The sequence below is a fragment of the Betta splendens genome, chromosome 7 (assembly GCF_900634795.4).
Source record: "Betta splendens chromosome 7, fBetSpl5.4, whole genome shotgun sequence".
In the NCBI taxonomy this organism is placed as follows: Eukaryota; Metazoa; Chordata; class Actinopteri; order Anabantiformes; family Osphronemidae; genus Betta; species Betta splendens.
The window spans coordinates 11,094,172-11,114,613 of record NC_040887.2 but is presented as its reverse complement, the minus strand read 5'-3'; the positions used below and the strand labels follow the sequence as shown (position 1 = coordinate 11,114,613).

At 42.4% G+C, this 20,442-nt stretch overlaps 2 protein-coding genes across 6 annotated transcripts; both read right to left on the bottom strand.

Moving 5' to 3' along the window:
- Positions 1-865: 865 nt before the first annotated feature.
- Positions 866-4,583, bottom strand: slc66a1 (solute carrier family 66 member 1). 2 transcript variants are annotated; one of them, XM_029155814.3, is made up of 8 exons: positions 4,443-4,583; positions 3,862-4,058; positions 3,644-3,773; positions 3,413-3,500; positions 2,803-2,951; positions 2,604-2,696; positions 2,156-2,341; positions 866-1,605 (listed from the first exon to the last, which is right to left on the bottom strand). In XM_029155814.3, exons 1-8 carry the CDS (start codon positions 4,458-4,460, stop codon positions 1,519-1,521), a joined length of 948 nt encoding a protein of 315 aa, XP_029011647.1. In that variant the 5' UTR covers positions 4,461-4,583; the 3' UTR covers positions 866-1,518. The 2 variants fall into 2 exon arrangements, with proteins under 2 accessions (XP_029011647.1, XP_055366538.1); XM_055510563.1 differs by lacking the exon at positions 4,443-4,583 and adding an exon at positions 4,188-4,393 and having other exon boundaries at positions 3,862-4,081.
- Positions 4,584-5,326: 743 nt separating this feature from the next.
- On the bottom strand, positions 5,327-20,119 carry trim33 (tripartite motif containing 33). Of its 4 annotated transcripts, XM_029155594.3 has the most exons (21): positions 19,505-20,119; positions 15,836-15,954; positions 14,465-14,618; positions 14,067-14,196; positions 13,792-13,908; positions 13,528-13,642; positions 13,053-13,199; positions 12,812-12,929; positions 12,397-12,683; positions 12,065-12,268; positions 11,311-11,367; positions 10,898-11,098; positions 10,671-10,803; positions 10,345-10,408; positions 9,956-10,109; positions 8,962-9,392; positions 8,733-8,844; positions 8,577-8,651; positions 8,208-8,360; positions 7,259-7,309; positions 5,327-6,467 (listed from the first exon to the last, which is right to left on the bottom strand). In XM_029155594.3, exons 1-21 carry the CDS (start codon positions 20,079-20,081, stop codon positions 6,252-6,254), a joined length of 3,615 nt encoding a protein of 1,204 aa, XP_029011427.1. In that variant the 5' UTR covers positions 20,082-20,119; the 3' UTR covers positions 5,327-6,251. The 4 variants fall into 4 exon arrangements, with proteins under 4 accessions (XP_029011427.1, XP_029011428.1, XP_029011429.1 ...); XM_029155595.3 differs by lacking the exon at positions 7,259-7,309; XM_029155596.3 differs by lacking the exon at positions 11,311-11,367.
- Positions 20,120-20,442: the final 323 nt, after the last annotated feature.

Below are 20,442 nucleotides of genomic sequence, written 5' to 3'. Positions count from 1 at the left end.
CTGTAGATTTGCTATTGTAGTACAAAAAACCATCAACAATAATAGAAGTGAACAATAAACAAAACCAAAAACATTTACAGGGAATAAACAAGAGGGAGAAATACAACACAGGCTACTGCTACTAATATCTTATGTTAATTGACATAAGTGACAAAATATTAGCCTATAATAAAATGTCCTGCATGTTGCTCTGCATTAGACAAAGGAACCCCCTCCCGTTCTACGAGAAGCTGGAGTCATCTCATTAAGACATTCCCAGTATAAAGTGTTTATAAACAGCCTCTTGTTCATCCTTGGTGATGGATGCATGCTCCCTATCACAGGCTCTTCCTGCTAACTCCTGCTTAACAATCTCTCTGCCACTGTTTCACAACCACACGCTACCCCCCAGTCCACGTACACACTCGCTGAGCCCATTAATACTTTTTGCGCTGACCTTGCCTCCACTGTGGGTGGGCCCTTACTGTTGAGGGTATGCGATTGCATTATGTTTAACAGTAACAGTGCGCGTGCGTGGGCGCGTAATGAACGAGGAGGGTGCAAGTGAGAGTCAGTGTGACTCCGCTAATGAAGATAAACAACGCGGCTGTCAAGGCCTCCCAGGAACAGGTCAAACCCAGCCTGAGGTCAGTGAAGGGAAAGGGTCAGAGGTCAACATCAGGGCCAAGAGCAGGCCTTGACCACAGCGGAGCTGAAAAACAGTGTGAGGTGAAGAGGGCAAACCGTCCTGGAGGGAGAGACATCACATCCTGAGAGAAGTAGATCCAGTGAAACTCATAAATCACAGCAAACGCAAAATGAACTGACTTTGACTCTAGAAAGAACTGCAACAATCCTAAATGACACAATGAAGACGTTTGAAAAGAACAGGGAAGAAAATGTTTTTATTTTTTCAGTGTTTACAGTACAATGACCTAGTAAACATATTTTCCTCAAGTACAAAAACAGTTGTGACAAATGTGCAAAAAATGGTGGAAATTAAACAAAAGTAAAAATCTGTATTATGTGATGCCGCTTTCATCACCAGTGCAAACATAGGTGTTGATGCTGTTTATGAAAAATAAAACCATATGAAGACAATAAAAATAAAATATTCACTTTTTGGTCATGGCACCTAACTGAATAAATTATATTTAAGATTTAATTTACAGAGGATTTCCCTTTTTGAATTAAAGACATCATTAAATCCATCATTACATCATTTACATATGACTAAATATAACAGGAGCTAAACTAAAACACTAAATGATGACATCACCGGAATAGTGTTTTGGCACCTTTAAAAAACACAATAATACGTTTAGCGAAACCTCTGTGTGGCGTTATCACCCACAGCAGCACGTTTCCAATGTGCAATAAATCAAACATGACTTAGAATCAGGGGTGTGGGTTGATAGATGGCTTTGACGACTGTGACCTCTCAGTCGTCCCTCCTACATTAAGACCACGTGAGAGGTTTTCTGCCCGCGTACACATCGTGTAGAAATGTGAGTTTGAGCGTACGCGGCGGTCTGCTAGTTAAGTGTGGATGAGGGGCGCCGTCTCGCTGTAGCTGCCAGTCTCCTCCACCCGAGCTTTCCGGTACATGATGAACTGGATGGTGATCTGAATCCCACAGTCAAAGGAATCAACAGAGATCACAGGAACGAGTCGAAACCAGTTCATAGCAGCAGAATAATACACATCTATATTACTGATATAGACTAATAGGTGTTAAAGACACGCTGTTGCAAATTTTACCCAATTTACAGGTTCAAGGCTTTAAAGCCAGTTTACACAGAAACTTAACTGGTGCTTCACATGTACTACAAAGGTTGGGTTTATTTTTGCTAAGCAAGTCCTAGAAAACTGTTCAGTTTGAGTTAAACTGTTGGGTTTCAGTTTCCCTGGTCTGTAAAACACTAATGTAAAGCCCCATGATCAGGTTGCTGCACCTTCTCATTGAAATCTGATAGGCAAGCCACATGATACTTCAGTTCAAGCGTTTGGACCTTTGATCCTCTATATTATGTTTCCACACACACAGTCACAGGACGTGCACTCATCTGCTGAACTGTCCTATTGTTACCAGCTGAACGCTGCATAAAATGTAGCAGGTACATGGCATTAGGGAGGGCTGGCAGCAGGCGCGTTCACATTTTTGCTCAAAGGATACAACGAGGTCTAAGAAGAGAGTGCCAAGGCTGCCGATGAGCCAGGGAAGGTGATGGATCAGGTAGCTGTTCTCGCCCTGGCCGGCATCAGGGTTTTTTAGAAGGATGCTCAGGCCATAAGTACTGTTTCCCAGGATGACCAAAGCAAACAGGAAGTAACTTACACCTTCAGTTGATTTCCTCTTAAACTAGGAAAAGAAATGAGGGGAAATAAGGAAATATAAAATGCACATTGCAGAAAAAACAGAAAAAAGGAGTTTTGTTTTTATTTTGAATTTTCACTTGCTCACTTTTCAGATAAAATAAAATTTGCCTCTCCGTACATTTCTCTTTACGACAGCCATGAAAAATATGACTGTCATAACCATCAGTATCCTCATATCCCCAATCATATTCTAACATTAGCTTTTTTATTGGTTAAGGTCTACTGCCCAACTTATGCATACTCACATTAGTGTAGATCTGGGGAAGTCTGGAACAGAGGTAGAGCACTGAGGATATTGAGCCAATGCAGAAACCAATAATCTCTTTGGTAGTAAATGCCTGAAGCAACACAAAGTCAGACACAATTTTACAACCAGAAAAAAAGGCTGGAAATATGTATCTGCCTACCCTCAGTTCACTAATTAAATAAATAAATAGGAATTACCTGAATATGGCTATTAGTGGAGAGCAAGCCACGACTTCTGAACCCCAAAGGGGTCATCTCCTGTTGGGTGCTCAATCCAGGGAGGTGCAGGAGGCTTGTGGTGAAGCCCAGGATGCAGCTGACACCCACCACATTCAGCACCCTCCTTCCTGGAGAATAGACGACACCTCGTTTCTCAACTACTAACTACAACTAAATGCCATCATATACCTAGACCTCTAAGAGTTTACAAACACAGTGACACATAATCTGTACAATAACATTGTGTACTGAAATAGTTTTAATTCATTGTGTTTTCCTCACAGCACAACTTTTTTGTTTGCTTCATTGTAAACTAAACTAAGAGATAAAGGAAGTGTGAGCCACACGAGTACCAACATAACAGTAACGCTATTGGTTTGACAGTCGAATTAGTCTGTTTGTACATGTTCCTTCTAGAGAAAATCAACACAAGCTTTTTCATAAATATTCAACATATTTACTGCTGAAATTGTTGCATTCATGATTAATTTCATCCATGTGTTAGATACAAACACTAAATTAGAATAACATACAATATACACATGAACAGGGAAGTGAGATCTTAACATAGACAAAACGGAACACTTACTTTCAGCCACTTTGTGCCTCATCTTGTAGTAACAGTACATAGAGAGCATTAACAAGTCAGCAAAGACGTAATAAATTGCTGTGTAGGTCTGGATGACAGGGAGAGAGACGTGTCAGATTAAAAAAAGGCAGATTTACCTCTTTTTGCGACATGAGTCACTTAGGTAAAAAATAATGTAGTTTAACATTCATACCCTTTCACTGAATGAACAATTTTATCACTACAGGTTACCTGAAGTGGGAGCTGGTCTGCCAAGAAGGAGCCAATCAGATTGCACGTGTCACCTGCCAGCCACAGCAGCAAAAACCAAATAGAAAGGGCACTGTCCATGTTCCCTGTTTTACACGAGCTGTAGTACTGCCTGCAAGCAGTGAGAGACCGAGGTACACATACCGTTTGAATAGATGACCATTTAACCGAGAAGCACGTACAGCAAGACAGGTACTTACGGAAGTGAAGACACCATAAAGAAGACGATGGACATGAGGCCTAAGTACACACTGGCCATGTCCCGAGCATCCTGGGCGCATTCCCCAAGTCCTTCCCAGACCCACTGGGACCCATTAGGACACAAAGAGCTGAGGTTCCCTTGACTGGTCCCACCTAAGGAGCCCCGCGAGAGCACTCCATCCGTCCACATGTTTGCCTGGAGAGAAGGGTTTAGGTTTACTGCCCAGAGGTCAAAATGAAAACAGGTGAAGTTAGTAAAGCCTCAACACACGCCTAAAGTTATTGATTTATCATAATAAACAAACATTGTATATGGAGCACAAACCTTCGGGTCCACATTTAAATGTAGTCCGCTAATTAGATCAAGGCACTGACAGATAAATATAGTGACGGCACATTTATGCTGTGTATGAAGCTGCAGCAGGAACAAGAATTGAACCAAAGCCGCGGTTAGCCACTTAGCCAGCTAGCAACGACCACAACAGTAAACAGCTTTGTTCCGCCTGTACCTGTAAAGCGAAAGGCGTTTACAAGCATCAAACTTACAGTCAAAGCCGATAAAACGTTAAATAAATCTTGCCTGTGCGGCCGCTGACATGCCGGCAAATTCCTCAGCAGAACGGAACCTCCGGCTCGATCCGCGCAGTACTACGAAGAACAGGGAAGCGAGCGATAAACAAGCTGCGTCAGCGTCTGCTAGCTGATTGGTCCCTGCCTGGACACGTCACAGCGAGAGTCTGCAGCACGTGACTGGCGGCTCGCGACCACCAAAACAAAGCCCAGCGTTAGTTACAAGTGTACTTTGAGCATTGAGGTGATTAAAGCAATAGAAAAAACTTTATTTTGAAGTAAACATGCTCCCAGTTAAATCTGCTCCACACTAAGGAGCGCACTGGCTCCTACTGTTTATTATGTATTATGTACTTTTTATTTACAACTTTTTCATTAAAGTTTTATATTACATGTCAATAAATTGTGACGCATACGTTTTCACCATTTTCAGAAACAGCAACCACAGATCAATACTGCAAATTGTTGCCAATGATTTAGCTGATAACTGACTGATTAATCATTTGAGCACTGGTTGAATCCTAGATGTGTCATTAAACATGGAACAAATCACTGTAACATAATATTTTGATCAAGAGCAGTTCCTTTGAATATTTATTAAGGCTGTCACTAATGGTGATAAGATTTCCTCTAGCACCCATTTTGCATAGTCTCATCATTTATCAACAAGCCTTGTTAAACTGGATTATTATGCTCAGCTCAAGCTGTTGTTAGTGCTGAGGCCTCCTACATTCTTTCCCCAGCTTTCCTTTTGCTAAGCAGGCGTGAGAAACCTAAATGATATCCATGTTACTCCTGTGTAACAGAATGTGCAAATGTTCCCCCTTAGTGAACTTTGCACAGGTTATTACGTAGAGAACATTTGTTACATGAAAAAAGACATAACCTTACAGATAAGAGATAATCAATTATATAATTAGGTCAGTAGTTTTTCTGTTGCAAGTCCTGAAAAGTATAGGCAAACATGACAGAAATGTCTTAGATGGAGAAAACGATCAAATCTAAAGTCAAATTGGAGGAGAGATAAGTTTCTGTAAGCAACTTTCAAAACCTCTGAGTTGGTAAAATCTGTCACTTGACACGTTTGTCAGGCTGACTCAGCAGCTCTGACGTGTAAAGAAGCCCATTTCTGCCACGACATGCAAGTAGAAGAAGAAGTAGAAGAAGTAGTCATGATGAAACAAAAGAACAATTGCAAGTCAAAATGAGATAAAAGGTCATATTTTAGTGTTTTCTTCAAGGCAGAAGCTGAAGATGGACAACTTGTAAACCACCAACATGCTTTAGAGGTGAATTTCACACCATCTTTAATATATATCAAGAACAGGTTTTATTGATGACGCACCCAGACAACTATACTGTAGGAATACCTTCAGTGGGCTAGATTCTCTTATTTACATAACGCTTCCACAAAGTTATACAAATACTTCATAGGTTTTATGTCAAAGTATAGACATACATTTAACAGAACTGGAAATTTAAATGTTTTATAAAGCAATAGCCACAACAAATCTACTAATGAAAATGGATAAAAACAAAAAAACCTCTATTAAATTAACTACTCAAAATAAATCCTGATTCAAAACCCGGGTTCTGAATGTCCATGAAGTCAGGAGGAAATGCAGCTCTTTTATGTTTGTCCTCAAGAGTTCTGATCAAGGCAGACTTGATGTCATTGACAAGAATTGATCCAAGGCAAGAATGACATAAACAAAGCAGTTTATACAGCGAGTCTTGTCCTTTTTTGTTTTCTGCCTCAAATGAGAGGGATGTGAGGAAGACCGTTATTCGCGTCTCTTGTTTCTTTTGAGGCTGGTTCTCACTTGATATGGAGTAATTTCTCATCCACTTTTAACCGTTTGCGTTTGGGCTGTACAATGTCCTCCTCAGAGTCGTCTGTTTCTTCTTCTTCGTTCTCCTCCGGGGACTTGGGTTCAGCTGTTTCGGGGAAGCTCAGTCCTGGGAACATCTGCTGCAGCTTCTCCTCGAAGTACACACTCACTGCCTTGCCGGATATGGCCATCTCTGAGCCCACCTGCCAAAGGAGTACGAGGTGGAAAGGGTGAGAGAGGGTGAAAGGCGATACGAAAGAGGATGATGTCAGAGAGCCATTTCAAGGAATGAATGGTTTAGAGGTAGAGGAGGAGGAAGAGGGGACAAATTAGATCTGGTTAAGACTCTTGTTGACGGAGAGGCCTCAGCTCAACCTTGGTGTACAGAGCAGAGACATCCTGTTGCCCCTCCCACTGTGGCTCCATGAAGCAGTTCCACAACCCAGAGTTAGTAAGGATGGTTCCAATAAAGAAAAAAAAACATGTAGGCTAGTTGGAGTTTGTGATATTATTTATATTTACACCTGTCATCTAAACCTTGCTGTGAGAGACATGCACCAACCACACTTCTGAAGAAAGTCAAAATAGACATCTGGAAACATGCATCTTCATTCACATCCATAACCATCTACATACTCAGTGGATGCATTATTTGCTGCTCTCAAACTATTTGTGCAAACTGCAGAGTTACTCCTCAATCCTAGTGTCATTGCCATGATAGATGGAAAAATATACAAAAAGTGTATTGCATGCTCAAACGCATGTACCAAAATACAATTCATGCAAGATGTTTTTAGTCTTCTGCACTTCCACACACTATGTGGTCTATTCCACTGATCCTAAATGCAAAGAGCCCACATTCCCCTTGGTGCTTTCATACCATGGTATAAAACTGTATCAGTGTACAACTGAATTTGCCAGTTAAAGGACCAACATTTCCTGGAGCCTCAGTAGGAGGGGGCAGGACATCCGTGCTCCTTTTGAAACGGCTTACCTGTGTATTAATCTGTTTCTCCTCATCATAAACCTGGATTATTCGAGACATCTAAAAAGGGGCAATAGCATTACAACAAAGACAATAGCAGCAAGGGGGAAGAAAAGAGTTCACAGCACAGGCAGGTTAGGTAATAACAGATCGGAACTCTGTTCAGGGCCGACTGTGCTCTAGGCGTTCGTGCTGAACTTAACAGCAAGTGAAGGTCCATATGAGCAAAATAGATTTCTAAAAATGTAGTTACTCCATGGTTTGAATACATTCCGTTCATTTTTTTGACTGTTCAAATACGCTGTCAAGAGGATTAACAACATCGACATCAACTGAGGACTGCGCTTGCTGTTAATTTCAATTTCAATCAGAGCCTTTAAAATAATTGTGTCTGTGCAATCAGTGCTGGCATTCCATTTAAAACAAAAGCTCCCTCATGTGGTTGGAAGGTATTAATGTGCAAGCAAATTCTGTGTAATATGTTGCCTCTAGTAGAGTCAGACTCGCCATACTGTACAACCATAAAACAAAAACATTTTTTACGCTTGGAAGTGCACCATGGTCTCAAACAACCACCTGCTCAGAATGGGGTGAGAAACAAACCACAGAAAGCCATAATTGTGATTCTGAATGTTAACAGGTGACGCCCTGAGTGACACCTGTGTAATTCACCATCCACCAGCCAGTGTTAGTTAAAAAACCGTACGCACAAGACAGCTATAAGCACAAGGATAAGCCTCAACTCTAAGGCACTAAGACATCAGCTTTAGCAAACAGGTAGTTAAACCACTAAATAACAAAATGACTGTAGATGACCCCCCCCCCCAAATGATTATTTGTCATAAAATACATTTAAGCTGTCTTGTCATTCATAGTCATAGCAGTCTAACCCGTGTTCTCATGCACATCTGAAGCACATTCCATTCCCTAAAGCAGGCTCAGAATTCATGCTGCTCACCTCATTGTACTTTGCACAGTTTTTGAAGACCAGACGCACATCTGACACAAAGTCCTGGATGGACTGGTAGTGGTGGGAGTTTCGCAACTCCAGCTTCTTTTTGACTTTATTAAGGTCCATAGGCTGCTTGATAATCTTGTAGTAATTGGGCACCTAGATTAAAACAGTATTGGTCAGTCAACAAAAAGCTTCAGTTTGATGCGAACATGATAAGGGGGAGAAAAGAAGAAAATATTCACAAATCCTGAATTATGAACCAGGATTTATGATTTGCCAGTGCCGATGTTGGTTATATGAACAAATGCTGATCTGTGCGCCATGTAGTGACAATGAAATCCTATTCAAAAATATTTTATCAGAGACACTTACAGAGCTGGGAACAGGTTCCCTAAAGCCAACACTGAGTTCGTGACAGAAGATGTAGAGCAGGAGGCGTTCACATCTCTACGGGGAGAGCATGAGAGAAAATTAGCTGCAGGGTACAAATCATGAAGACAAGTGTGAGAGTGAAGTGTTCGTACTGACCCTTTGGTCCTCAGGACTCAGGCCCTGCTCTCCTTTGATTTTCTTGGCATCATCACAATACTCTATCTCAGGGTTGGTCAGACTCCGACAATATGTGCAAAGAAAATCTCCCCTGATAAACACAGAGAAAAAAAATGATATATTTTTTGAAAATCAAGGACATTGAGTAAAATCGTATTTTACAAAATATATCAAATGTATGAAGTAGCACTGGGTGCAGACCACTTACCCGGGGATGATTTTTATCGTGGGTACATGGCATTTCATGTGAAACACTTTAGGGCAGCGGTCGCAGCAAAGCAAGTCGCCGCCATTGATACAAACAGCACACCAGTCGTCATTGGGGTCATCCTCTTTCCAACCAGGGCTGGTCGTCACAGAGGAAGCCACGCTCGCTTTGGCCCCGGTCCCCTTGTCTACATTTCCGTTAGTGAGCAGAGGGCCTGTTGTGCTACTCCTGTTCTCAGAGGACAGCGAGGTAGTGGACGTCATAGTGGTAGTAGAAGCACTCAACGTGGATGTAGTGGAGCCATTTAGTCCAGAACAAGTCGTCTCAGACTGGGGCTCTGTTTTGATGAGCTCCCCTACAGATTTGAGGGCATCTTGTCCTGTGGATACAGCTCCTAGTACAGGGAGCGGGCTGTTCTCCGGACTGCTCATCTGGGTGAAAACAAACAAAACAAGTGCATAGCTTTGTAAGTACAATGGCCTTAAACATTTTGTTTTGTTTGTCTTCTTTGAAAAAGAGATAAGTGTCACAAGCATGATGAGAAAGTTCTACAGAACAAATTACAGTTCATACTAGTTTGGTTTTTTTCTTCACCTCTACTTTAACACATTTTCCATCTCCCTCGTGACATTTCCAATTTTCTGTAGTGGAAAAATAATTTAATGGGCAAATCTAAGAATGTGCAAGATTGATGGGTTCTGTCTGAATACAGAAGTCAATCGAGCACAGTGAGAGAAAAGAAATCCATTATGTGCAAAAGTCACATTCATCACAATAGAAATGTTGTTTCTGTGAGAAGGACTGTGGTTCTTTTACATTTAGCCACTGTTAGATTTATGGCCACATTGCACTGATACTGAGACTCACATTTATTTTAGATAACAAGCACAAAGCAGGACAAATAATAAACTTTTTGTATGGCCATGTGTTATTACATTCTCAAACCCCATAGCTTGTCCTAAAAGGGTACCAGGAGAAAGAACCGTCTTCATACCATGCAGGCACTTCTCCCGGCATCTTTTCCGTGCTCCATCTTCACAGAAGAAGATGGACAGCTGTAGCTATCTTCTATACCGGGCTCCTGTTTTACCTTGACTGGCTCCACTACGGCTCCACTTCCGGCTCCTGTCCTTCCCGCAGAGCTACAGCTTAAACACAGACACACAAAAACAATAATATTACTATTTTTAAGACAGTCCATACAAGTCTCAGGACATTTCAGAATTCCAGACCTACAATGAAGATCCAAGACCTTAAGAGTGCATTACCAGGGCGTGCGAGACGCCTCACGTTAGGGGATAGATGAGGAGGATTTGAACTTGGGAATTTGGCAGAGTTTTGAAGAAGGTGTTTTGTAGTTTAAATACCCTAAGGTTTTCTTACCTGCCTCTGCTGCCGGTGCTGGATGTGCTCGAAGGTCGTGCTGGCGTGTGGGCATTCGACAGTCCTGTAGACAGAAACAAGAGATGTAATGTCATTTCTGTCAGGAAATATAGTACAAGAGTAAAAGTTACCCAACCCAGTCTTGGCAAAAGGAAATCACGTTGTTCTTGTTTTTAATAAATCCAAGAGAGAATCAACTAAATCAAGACTTTATTACATACAGTTCTCCACAGTCTTATGCTTGGACAGTGTGTGTCCAATTACAGCTACAGGCCCATGAAACCCTTAATCTTAAGGAAAGCATCTCTTTCTCAATGGCTGTGTACCTGAAGATCCAGGTGAGTGCGTGGACAGTCCAGGCGAGGGGTTCAAGTCCACCGATCCTAGATGATGCTGCGTGCTGGCTGTGATGTAGCGAGACAGGAGGTGCCCAAGGTTACTAGAACCTGCATCCTCCAGCTAATGATGCCAGAAAAAAAAATCATCTTAGAAGAACACACAGATTAAATGGAAAAGGGGATTCTGAATCAGTGTGACCAACTCAGTCTCACACCTGAATAGGTGGAATCTCAGGTAGGCAGGGCAGGTTCTCTGGATTAGTGACGGAGGGGATGAGCTCGATTGGACCCAAGATGGGACTGGCAGGGCCACGGTGAGCATGGGCTCCAGCCATACTGGCACTGGTCGGACTCGTGGGGTTTGCATTATGGAGAGATGCCACCGGGAAAGGGCCCGCATGCCCCGGGTTGGAATGCTGTGCAGAAAAAAAGAAGAGGGAGGGGCGGGGTAAAAAGGAATGTAGGAAGAAAGTGGAGGAAGTGAAGGAGAGTGGAGGACAGGGACAATGAGGCAGGTCACTCCCAAGTTTTGGAAAAACCTTCCATTTTGCGAAACAACATGGTTGTATGATCATGCAACTCATGCTGCACAAGACACGAATGACAAAGTAGTAAAAAGGTGCCAAACCCCTGATTGTAGTAAGAAACGAAACCTTTGGTGGCTCATCTCAGATTCTATAGACATCTGGACAAAAAGAAAAAGGGGCTGGATATAGTGGCGGTTTCGATTACCTAGTCTTACATGCAGGCAGTAATTGTACATATACATTTTCACACTCGATCAGCTTTTTAACAGATACATTGGTGAGGTAGTGCCAGGCAGAAACTGTGGAAACTGTGCATTTGCATTCTTCTTGAATACTTTAGCAGAATTTGTCTGCTGGAGCATCTGCATTGGAATATGGGGGTTCTGTTCCTTCAGCATTTAAACCAGATAATTTGATTTCAAAGTCTGATTTACTGATGTCTATTGATGTGCCGTTTACAAAACATTAAGTAATGTGCAGTCAAGTCTTTTTATATAGCACACAACCATAATTATTTAGTTATTCCACATTGGCAAGTTTGGAAATTTGTTAGTTCCGTTATATTTCATGCACTAGAGACACAAGAGAAAAAGGTTACATAAGCAATATATTTGAATAATAATTATACATTTGTTTCCCATTTACAGAGTCAGCTGCATCAGACTCATCCTGTGTAGCTACACTGCTTTTGATACATATAAAACTGACTGGGTTCAAGAATCTTTCAAAGCCGTTTATCCACCTTTTACAGTGATTAATGTGTTGTACACACTAAAAAACACTGCAAGAGTCAAACCATGTAGTAAAGTACCAATATTACATTATGTTGAGGTGAATCTAAATGCTCGTACTGACCTGCCTTTGTAGCTGAGGCTGCATCATGGAGGGATACTGTTGTCCGTTCAGTCTCGGCTGGGCTGAAGGCATTCGATTTTGTGGTGGACCCGGTGGACCAGGGAGACGCATGTGGTGGGAGGACGGGTAGATCGAGGGACCTGACCCACCATTCATACCCCCAGGCCCTCTTGGTAGCGACTGCATACTGATGAGCCTTGGAGGCTGAACAAAAATCAATACACGGAGCAACAGAGATTGAATACTGGTTACAACTGATTATTTATATGATTTATCATTTCGGTTCTTTCTTACTGATCAACACCACTTTACTTGTTAAGGTTTCCCCATACCTGCTGCTGAACCATGGGTGGACCTGGCTGCCTAGGGTGCTGCTGGGACATCTGGGAGGCGAGACGCATCTGTTGCTGAATTTGCTGCTGGTGCTGCTGCTGCTGCTGCTGCTGTTGCTTCTGCTGTGCAAACGCTGCCTGGTGCATGTGCTGCAGCCGGAGCTGGGCCAGGTTGATCTGTCCCGGGTGTTTGCTCGGATGACCTTGCCCCGGTGAAAGAGGCGGTGCCCCCACCATCACACTGGGAGGTTGTGCAGAAGGTGGTGGTTTCTCAATCACTAAATTTCCTACATTTTTGAGAAGAAAGATGAACGTGAGCTTAATGTCTGAACATTAAATTTTTAGCAGTAAACTTGCTTGCCCCAGATTTCCATTAATCAGATGAAAGCACATTGAATGAAACGGTCCCTCTCACCTAGATTTACCACATTCTTGGCCCAGAAGGTGGGGTCACAGAAGAAGCGCACAAGGCCATTGGCCTGCGGTGCTGGGTCTAACCTGGCCTTAAAGAGCTGGCGAAGCTGGAAGAGAATCTAATTGCGAGAGAGATAAGTGTCCTGTCATTACTGCTATCAGATACATAAACGTTACACTCAAGTCAAGTAACAAAATGTGTGTTTGTTATAAAAGCCCGCCACTCCGAGGCTCAAACATACCAGCCTCTTGCTGTAGAGGAGTGCTGTGCTGCTGCCAGTACTGATGGCCCATTGGCAGAAGTTGAGCACATGGTGGATCTGTTGGGCCAGCTGGGTGGTATCCTTATGCTGGGCCACCAGTCTCATACTCCGCTCTTTGGTAACACTCTAGACGGATAGAGAATGTTCTTATTTAAGGCACTGCTAAGTGACCAAGGCACTTCTTATTGGTAGTAATGCAATGATCCCACTGGGGGATCTGAGTTACGGCAGCTGACAGCACTATATGAGCAAAATACAGGAATGACATGCAGTATGTGTAAATCATACTGCATTAGGCACAGGGCACAATCAATGACAACACTTCACATACTGTAGTCTAGACAATAAAAAACACTCATTGAAATACTTTTTCACGTGTCAGTGGTCTTGCACACACACACACATAGACACAGACACACACGACTACACCGACGTTCCATATTATTTCTCTCACCTCCAACTGCTGCAGCAAGGACTTTCCCTTCTTGTTGATTTCATTTATAAGTGTGAATACTGCAATTTTGATCTCGTGCTCCACCTTCTTGTGTGTCTCATTCAGTTCTTTCAACCTGCATAAAAACAAGCATAGTAAAAGGCTATTTTGTTCATCCGCCGGCACCAATGTTGACCTCGTGACAGCCTTTAACATTATTCTCGGTTTCGTGAGCATAAAAAAATGTGTCAGTGGGCAGAAGTGGGGCGGGGGGGTTGTACACACCTGCTTTGCACCTGAGACACAGAGTAATGAACGTAGTTTTTCTTTTCCTGCAGCTTGGCCATGGTGGTCTCAATAATCCCTTTCTGGTTCTGAAAAGCTTCTTCCAGGAACTGGTACCTGAAATTGTTTCAATTAGTATTATTTTCATGTAGTCTTTGCACAACTACTGGCGGAATCTGTTTCATAATTCTGGTACCTCGTCAACACACATCAGACAATCATGGAGAAAGTGCTGACAGCCCATTATTAAAACTGATTTGTGCATCTTGAGCTACCTGTGCTCCTTGTGCTCCAGCAGCTGACAATCCCTACAGGTCAAAGTGTCACAGGTCTCACAGAAAAGCTTCAGTGGCTCCTGTTTGTGGATGGGACAGAAAACAGGCCTCTGTCCGGTACCAACAGCCTCTACAGACAAACACACACGGACAATACCAATACTTACTTTTGATGTCAAGCTATCTAACTTTGAAACTAGACAGAAAATATCTCTACCATGAGCTTTAGGATATTTAGTTTTACTGGTTAAAGGTAGAGGAACTAGACTCTGCAGCACTGTTGCTATGGAAACAGTGCCACATTGAATGTGCTCCGAATAGGGCGTGTTTCATAGAGGGCTTTTTTTGGATTTACTACACTAGGGTTGCTCCACCATCGTGAGGGGCATCCATCTTACCAGAGGCAGTATTAGCATCCTCCTTTGTACGGATCTTGTGGTCCTTTGTGATTTTCACTCGCTGATGGGCTTCCACGCAAGTCTTACACAGCCATTCTCCACACTCAACACAAAAGCCAATGGTTCCTGCATTGTCCTCACAACTTGTACAAACCTTAAAAGCAACAGAAAACATTTTAAACACAAACACTCTCAGTCTTTTAATTTCTGAGGTAAATACCTCACTACTATAATGGAAAGATTGTGTCTTATATGATATATGTTATCATATAGTTTCTGGATTGTTATGTTCAGTTTAAGCCTGCAACTCAGCTTATATGTGCGCCATAAGTCAGTTTGTGTGTCTGACATTTACTTCTGCTGATTATAGTTTCTGCTTGTTTCTGTCTGGCCCTCTCTGAATTTGACTCCTATCAGACTCCACACACCCAAGGTCAAGAAGCTCTCCCTCTGTCTCTTGACTTTTATTGCCCTTTCTCAAGTGGAAAAATGTAAAACACTTCCTAATATGCCAACAGAGATGAGGTGGTAATATGCAATTTGAACCAGAGAGAAACAGTCCAACGTGCCAGGAAAGGAACAAAAGGCAGGAGCAACTCAGGCATTTGTGGGGGTTTGCATTATACCTCTGGGGTGTTTGTATCTGTTAGAGCGTGCGCTCTCCGCGACAGAGTAATCTATGGTCGGAGCGTAGCGTTTAACTTGTGTTTTGTGTCGTGTTTTTTGTGTCTCGTCCTTTACCGATTCACCTGTAAACTGGTCTAAGTAAACTGTGGATGAAGCGGAGCAGAGTCAGAGCGGTGCAGGTCTCAGCTGACGGTTGAAAGTGAATGCTGCGAACTAAACGATTGCGATTTCTCAGACCAAGCTTTCTGCCCGTGTCTTTAGCATTGGTGACATCTTGAGAGTATCTGCAACAGCAACACTGGACTAGCTTGTTGCTGCTTGTGGAGGATCTGCTGTGCCACATGAAAGGACTGCGACAACTTCCTTGCTAATTAGCCAATTAGAGCGTGGAGGCAAATTAAGGTCACGTTATTTTACGTGTAAATTTAGCCAAGATTTGTGCGTAATTTTAAGCATGGTATAGCCCCACTAGGTCTACAAATCTGGTTACGCACCCACAGATCTAATCTGACCCTAATTTGACTCTATACAAGACATGTAAATTTAATAGCAGCATGAGAGAAAAGCCACTGCTCCTGTGTTTAATTCTTCACAACATGAATGTGTATTTCTAGTGGTTAGTTTCATTTTGTGATCAACAAGTGTTTGTTTGCACCTTTACAGCTGCGGACAGCAAGACAACAAGAAAATTGGACAGCATGGATAGGAGAAGAGCGAGAGACTTGGACGGTGGGTTGGACATACCTGTGCAGTCCTCTCATTGGATGTGTTGGTGGACTCTGTAGTATCTTTGACAAAGTAATTGTCAATAATGTCGCTCTGTTTGTAGTCCTGGTGGCACACTGAACAGCGCATCACATTTACTAAAGGAAACGAGAAGACGCCAGTCAGATAACGTTTGCAGGTCAAACAAAAGTTAATCTATCACCAACTGATTATTGCTGAAAATTTTTGAAAATAAAGAATAGAAAAATACACAATTAAAACAAATGTGCCTAAACTGTCAGCTAAGAATTGTGCTGCTTCAAACAAAAGGGGCTTAATTAGAGGCCTTGGGCATACTTTCAGCTAATTTCCATAAATTTCCTTTAGGTAAATTAGTGTCGATGAATTTTTTTTGCGCAGTGGGACACTCACTGCTTTTCATGGGGCCTAATTGATCTAGCGCTTGTCTCAGGAAAGATCCAATCTTGTGATCTGAGACTTTTATTAGTATATTAAATCAAATGGCCAAACAAGGAGGACTGTTACACTTAATCACTTTCACTGGCTTTGCTAATGGAATTACTCGGATTAACGATATAATCATACACTGCAACAAATAATTAGTTCAGCACATTAACTTTTCAACTCTGCTCAAGTCTATTATGGGGTGCCAAATTAAAACTGCAAACTGTTGTAGTCAGCATAATCTGTCAAAACTCTTCTAATTCATGAACCCATAAATTCTCCCCATACCGGCCAGCTGAGGTAAAAACCAGCGTAAACCAGTTTGAACCAGTCTACACTGGCTTGAGCAGCACACAGTCGGTTTGTGTAGGCTTCTGCTGCACAGATCCCCTAGTGTTTGGTTGAGAAAGCAGCTGGACTGGGATTGTTGTTATGTAATGCACACAACCCCAAAACACACACAAACACACACACACACACACACACGTGTGCTTTTACATCTCCGTGGGGACATACCATTGACATAAGGGCTTCCCTAGCCCCTTACCCTAATCTTAACCATTACAACTGACGGCAAATATCAAACCTCTAATCCAAACCAAGACTCTATTCTAACCGTAGCCCTAAAAATACATCTTGACGATCAAAAAGCGTTTAAACTTGTGGAGACCGGACAAATGTCAACATGGTCTCACCTTGACAGGAAAAAACATGGTTTTTGGTCCCCATGTCGAAGGAAAAACAAGTACACACACACACACACACACACACACACACACACACACACACACACACACACACACACACACACACACACACACACACACACACACACACACACACACACACACACACACACACACACACACACACACACACACACACACACACACACAGCACAGCTGGCACTTTGAACCTACAACCCACCCCTCCCCACAGATGAATTCAAATGAGGAAGAAAAACACGCTTTTAACAGGATTAGGATTGTGTTCCCCTACATTATAAATACAAGCTCCCATCGGTTTAAGAACATATGAAACGACGGCGATTAAACATTATTATAGCCCATTTATACCCAAATGCAAGTTAGCTTGACCCAATCATGTTACAGGTTGGCCTGAAATGACATGGGACATTACGTACGCACTAGAAGCCACAGGTATAATTTTGTTGACATTCAGAAATAGAAACTTACCAGTGGTCGCTTATTTTGTGTTGGCAGAAATCACCACATTTTATCAGCATGCCTGATGATAGTTGTGACTTTCATTGCAGTATAACAATATTTAAACCAGAAAGAACGTTTGGCCTGTGATAAAACTGTCTAAATAATTTCTTTTAGTAAAATAAATATTTTGTATCTGCACATAATTTCTAACTTTGTTAAAACATTATATAACAAGGTAATGTCAGGCATTATTTTATAAATAATTATATTACTTAATATATTAAAGTAATAGATAGAATAATGAACATATGAGTAAAGTCAAGCTGTTCATTTAGCGTAGCTCCTGCATTTACTTTATTTAATATGCTGTGCAATATTAACGCTTTGGCAATGATCAAATCTTCTGACAATTTATCATTAATCAGTCTTCTGTTGAATAAGTAAAGCACAGGGTTAAGTACCATCAGCCAGTAGCCTAATGATTCCTGTGCTCAGAGAATGAATTAACTTGTTTTTAATGCCTTATGTACAGCAGTGCTTGTCAGTGTTATAAACCTCTGGTGTTTAACTAGAAGGGTTAATTAATTTGATCCAACAAACGGGCCTGAGGCAGATCAAACCACATTCTGTGAAAATGGTAAACAGAATCTACTTGAATTCAAACCATGAGATACTGCATCTGTCAAGGCGGCAACACAAATGAAATGATATTAAAACTCTCCAAAAAGATCTCATAAGCAACACTAGGACACTGGACACTCCCTTTGCCAAACTTGAACACTTTCTCAGGACCAATGGGATCAGCCCTACTACATAAATGAGGTCATTCCATTTTTCAGTTCCGCACAGCAAAAACAATTTTCCTATGCAGAAGTTGACACTTGAAGCGAGTCCTGACACATTTCAGTTCATTACAGGAATAATAGCTTTACTAAATATCAACTGAGGCAGCAAGGTGTGACAAGCAGCTAATTGAGAAATAATTATTGACAAAACTCATGAGGGTTGACTACACCTTTTAAATCTGGTCTGTGTTGATTGAGAACATGAGAACCAGGCCAGATAATTTGTTTAGATTTAGACTGTTCTAAGAATGAACCTCCTAATACAACAGCTAAATTGGAACCTCACATTAATATTGACATAATGGTGTCTACTTGGCAGATAGTTGTTTTACTTCTTTAAGAGCAGTATTGTGTTAAATATCATGTTAAATGGCCATCAGCTTAAAAACAAAACATTAGGTGGAAAAGGGGAATTATGATCACATGTTGGAATTTCAAAATATAGATATCAAAAACAATCACATCCCATATCTGTCTGTTAAGAAAAGGGGAATGTGTTTAGGGATTTTATCTTTTCAAACTGTCATATCTTAACCCACTTCACAAAATTGTTGCTTCAATCTTCACTGCAGAAAATCATTGGACGTGTGTGGAAAAATATTCTGTTGATGTATGTTCAACTACACACGGCGTCATGGCAACTTGATTTCTTTCTTGTGAGTTTCTTTCTTGCACTCAAGTGGCGTCTTTCGTCTAAACTGGCTGCCTCAGAAACCTGCAGCACTCAGGACTGGAGCCCAGGTCACGGATTAATAGCATTCGAGTAGCAAAGGCTGCAAACTGATGCAGGAAAGCCAAAGACACAGCTGGTGTGGCCTCCAAAATGCTAAACAACACTTGAAAAGCAGGACTATCAACACAGGCTGCAGCAACAAGCAGCAGCATCCTGACTCCTCGAAATATAGATGTATATAAGAGAATTTTAACAAGAGCAGAAACAAATCAGTGAAAAGGAATGTGGTAAATAAAAGATAACGGTCTTGCACACGTATACGTACTCCATTATGCTGTTACGGTCTAAGAACATATTTACAGGTGGAGCAGCAGGTTCCCGACGGAGAAAGGAGTGCGAAACCATTCAAGTGTAAAAGCGACAGGGGTTCGAACCCCGACTCCAATTAAAACAGCGTGGATTACACGTCCAAACCACCACGATCAATTAACCATCATCAGACGACAGAGCTCGGGGTTTTACTCTTATTCCTACTTGTTGCTCGTCAAACACTCACCTATGTGCGTGTCAGTCTGCCCGTGCGGTCCCTGCACCTGAACGCTGATCTGCCGGTCTGGCTGCGGGATGCACTTCAGGCAGAAGGAGTGCAGACAGGGCAGAAGTTTCGGCTCACAGTCACGACTCTGGAGACTTTGTTTACACACCGCGCACGTATCCAGCAAATTGATGGGAGCGGAAACCGGCGTGGCCGCTGGAGCCGCGGGCGCGGGGGACGTTTCGGTTGTGGCGCCCGCGACGGCAGCATCCCCGGTGCTCGGGGAGTCCGACGCCGGGGGCTCCGCGCCGGCGCCCCTGGCTCCGGCCGGGCTGACGGCGTTGCTAGCGCCGCCGTCCGCGTCCACTCCCGCAGCGGTTTCCACGCCACTGCCGCCGTCCCCCCCGTCGCTGGAGAGTGTGGAGGCTTCGTAGGCATGGTCGCCGGGCACCGCTGCCTCCCCGTCCTTGACGTTCACGTCTGTGTCCTTTGCCGTATTTTCGACCGGAGTCTCTTGCTGCACGTTTTCCTGCGCTGAAGGCACTGAGTCCGAATTAGCAGACGGTTCCATATCGTCCTCGCCTTTGTTATCCGCCATCTTCCTTCCTCTTTGAACCGCTGCACGTCGTGCGTAACTTCTCGAACCAGGAGTACGTACGACACGTGATGACGCAAGTACAGTGGCGGAGAGGAATTCGCTTAGGCTACAATTGTACTTTATTTTTTTTACTCCTTTTTTAAACAGTTGTACTCGTTTTTAGTTATATACAATGGTATTTATACAAAAACTACAATCAATAAAAATATTGTGCATTATAATGCTTTTTGTGTCTCTTTTTGGGTGTGGTTATATCATATATTGAATGCAGAGGAGCTGTAACATTGTAATACAATTTCTGTCTAGAACTAGGAAAAGTAATATCGAGGGAGAGCTGTTCTGTTGCCGTAAAAACACCGAC

What these genes read in the sequence shown, in the direction of transcription:
- slc66a1 (XM_029155814.3), bottom strand. An exon ending in TTTATGGTGTCTTCACTTCC is followed by an intron (nt 3,774 to 3,861) that starts GTAAGTACCTGT and finishes CACTGCTTGCAG; the next exon opens with GCAGTACTACAGCTCGTGTA. An exon ending in TTCCCCAGATCTACACTAAT is followed by an intron (nt 2,342 to 2,603) that starts GTGAGTATGCAT and finishes TTCTTTTCCTAG; the next exon opens with TTTAAGAGGAAATCAACTGA.
- trim33 (XM_029155594.3), bottom strand. Translation starts at nt 20,081, where the DNA reads ATGGCGGATAACAAAGGCGAGGACGATATGGAACCGTCTGCTAATTCG. An exon ending in CACCCATGGTTCAGCAGCAG is followed by an intron (nt 12,269 to 12,396) that starts GTATGGGGAAAC and finishes ATTTTTGTTCAG; the next exon opens with CCTCCAAGGCTCATCAGTAT. An exon ending in CCGGGAGAAGTGCCTGCATG is followed by an intron (nt 9,393 to 9,955) that starts GTATGAAGACGG and finishes GTTTTCACCCAG; the next exon opens with ATGAGCAGTCCGGAGAACAG.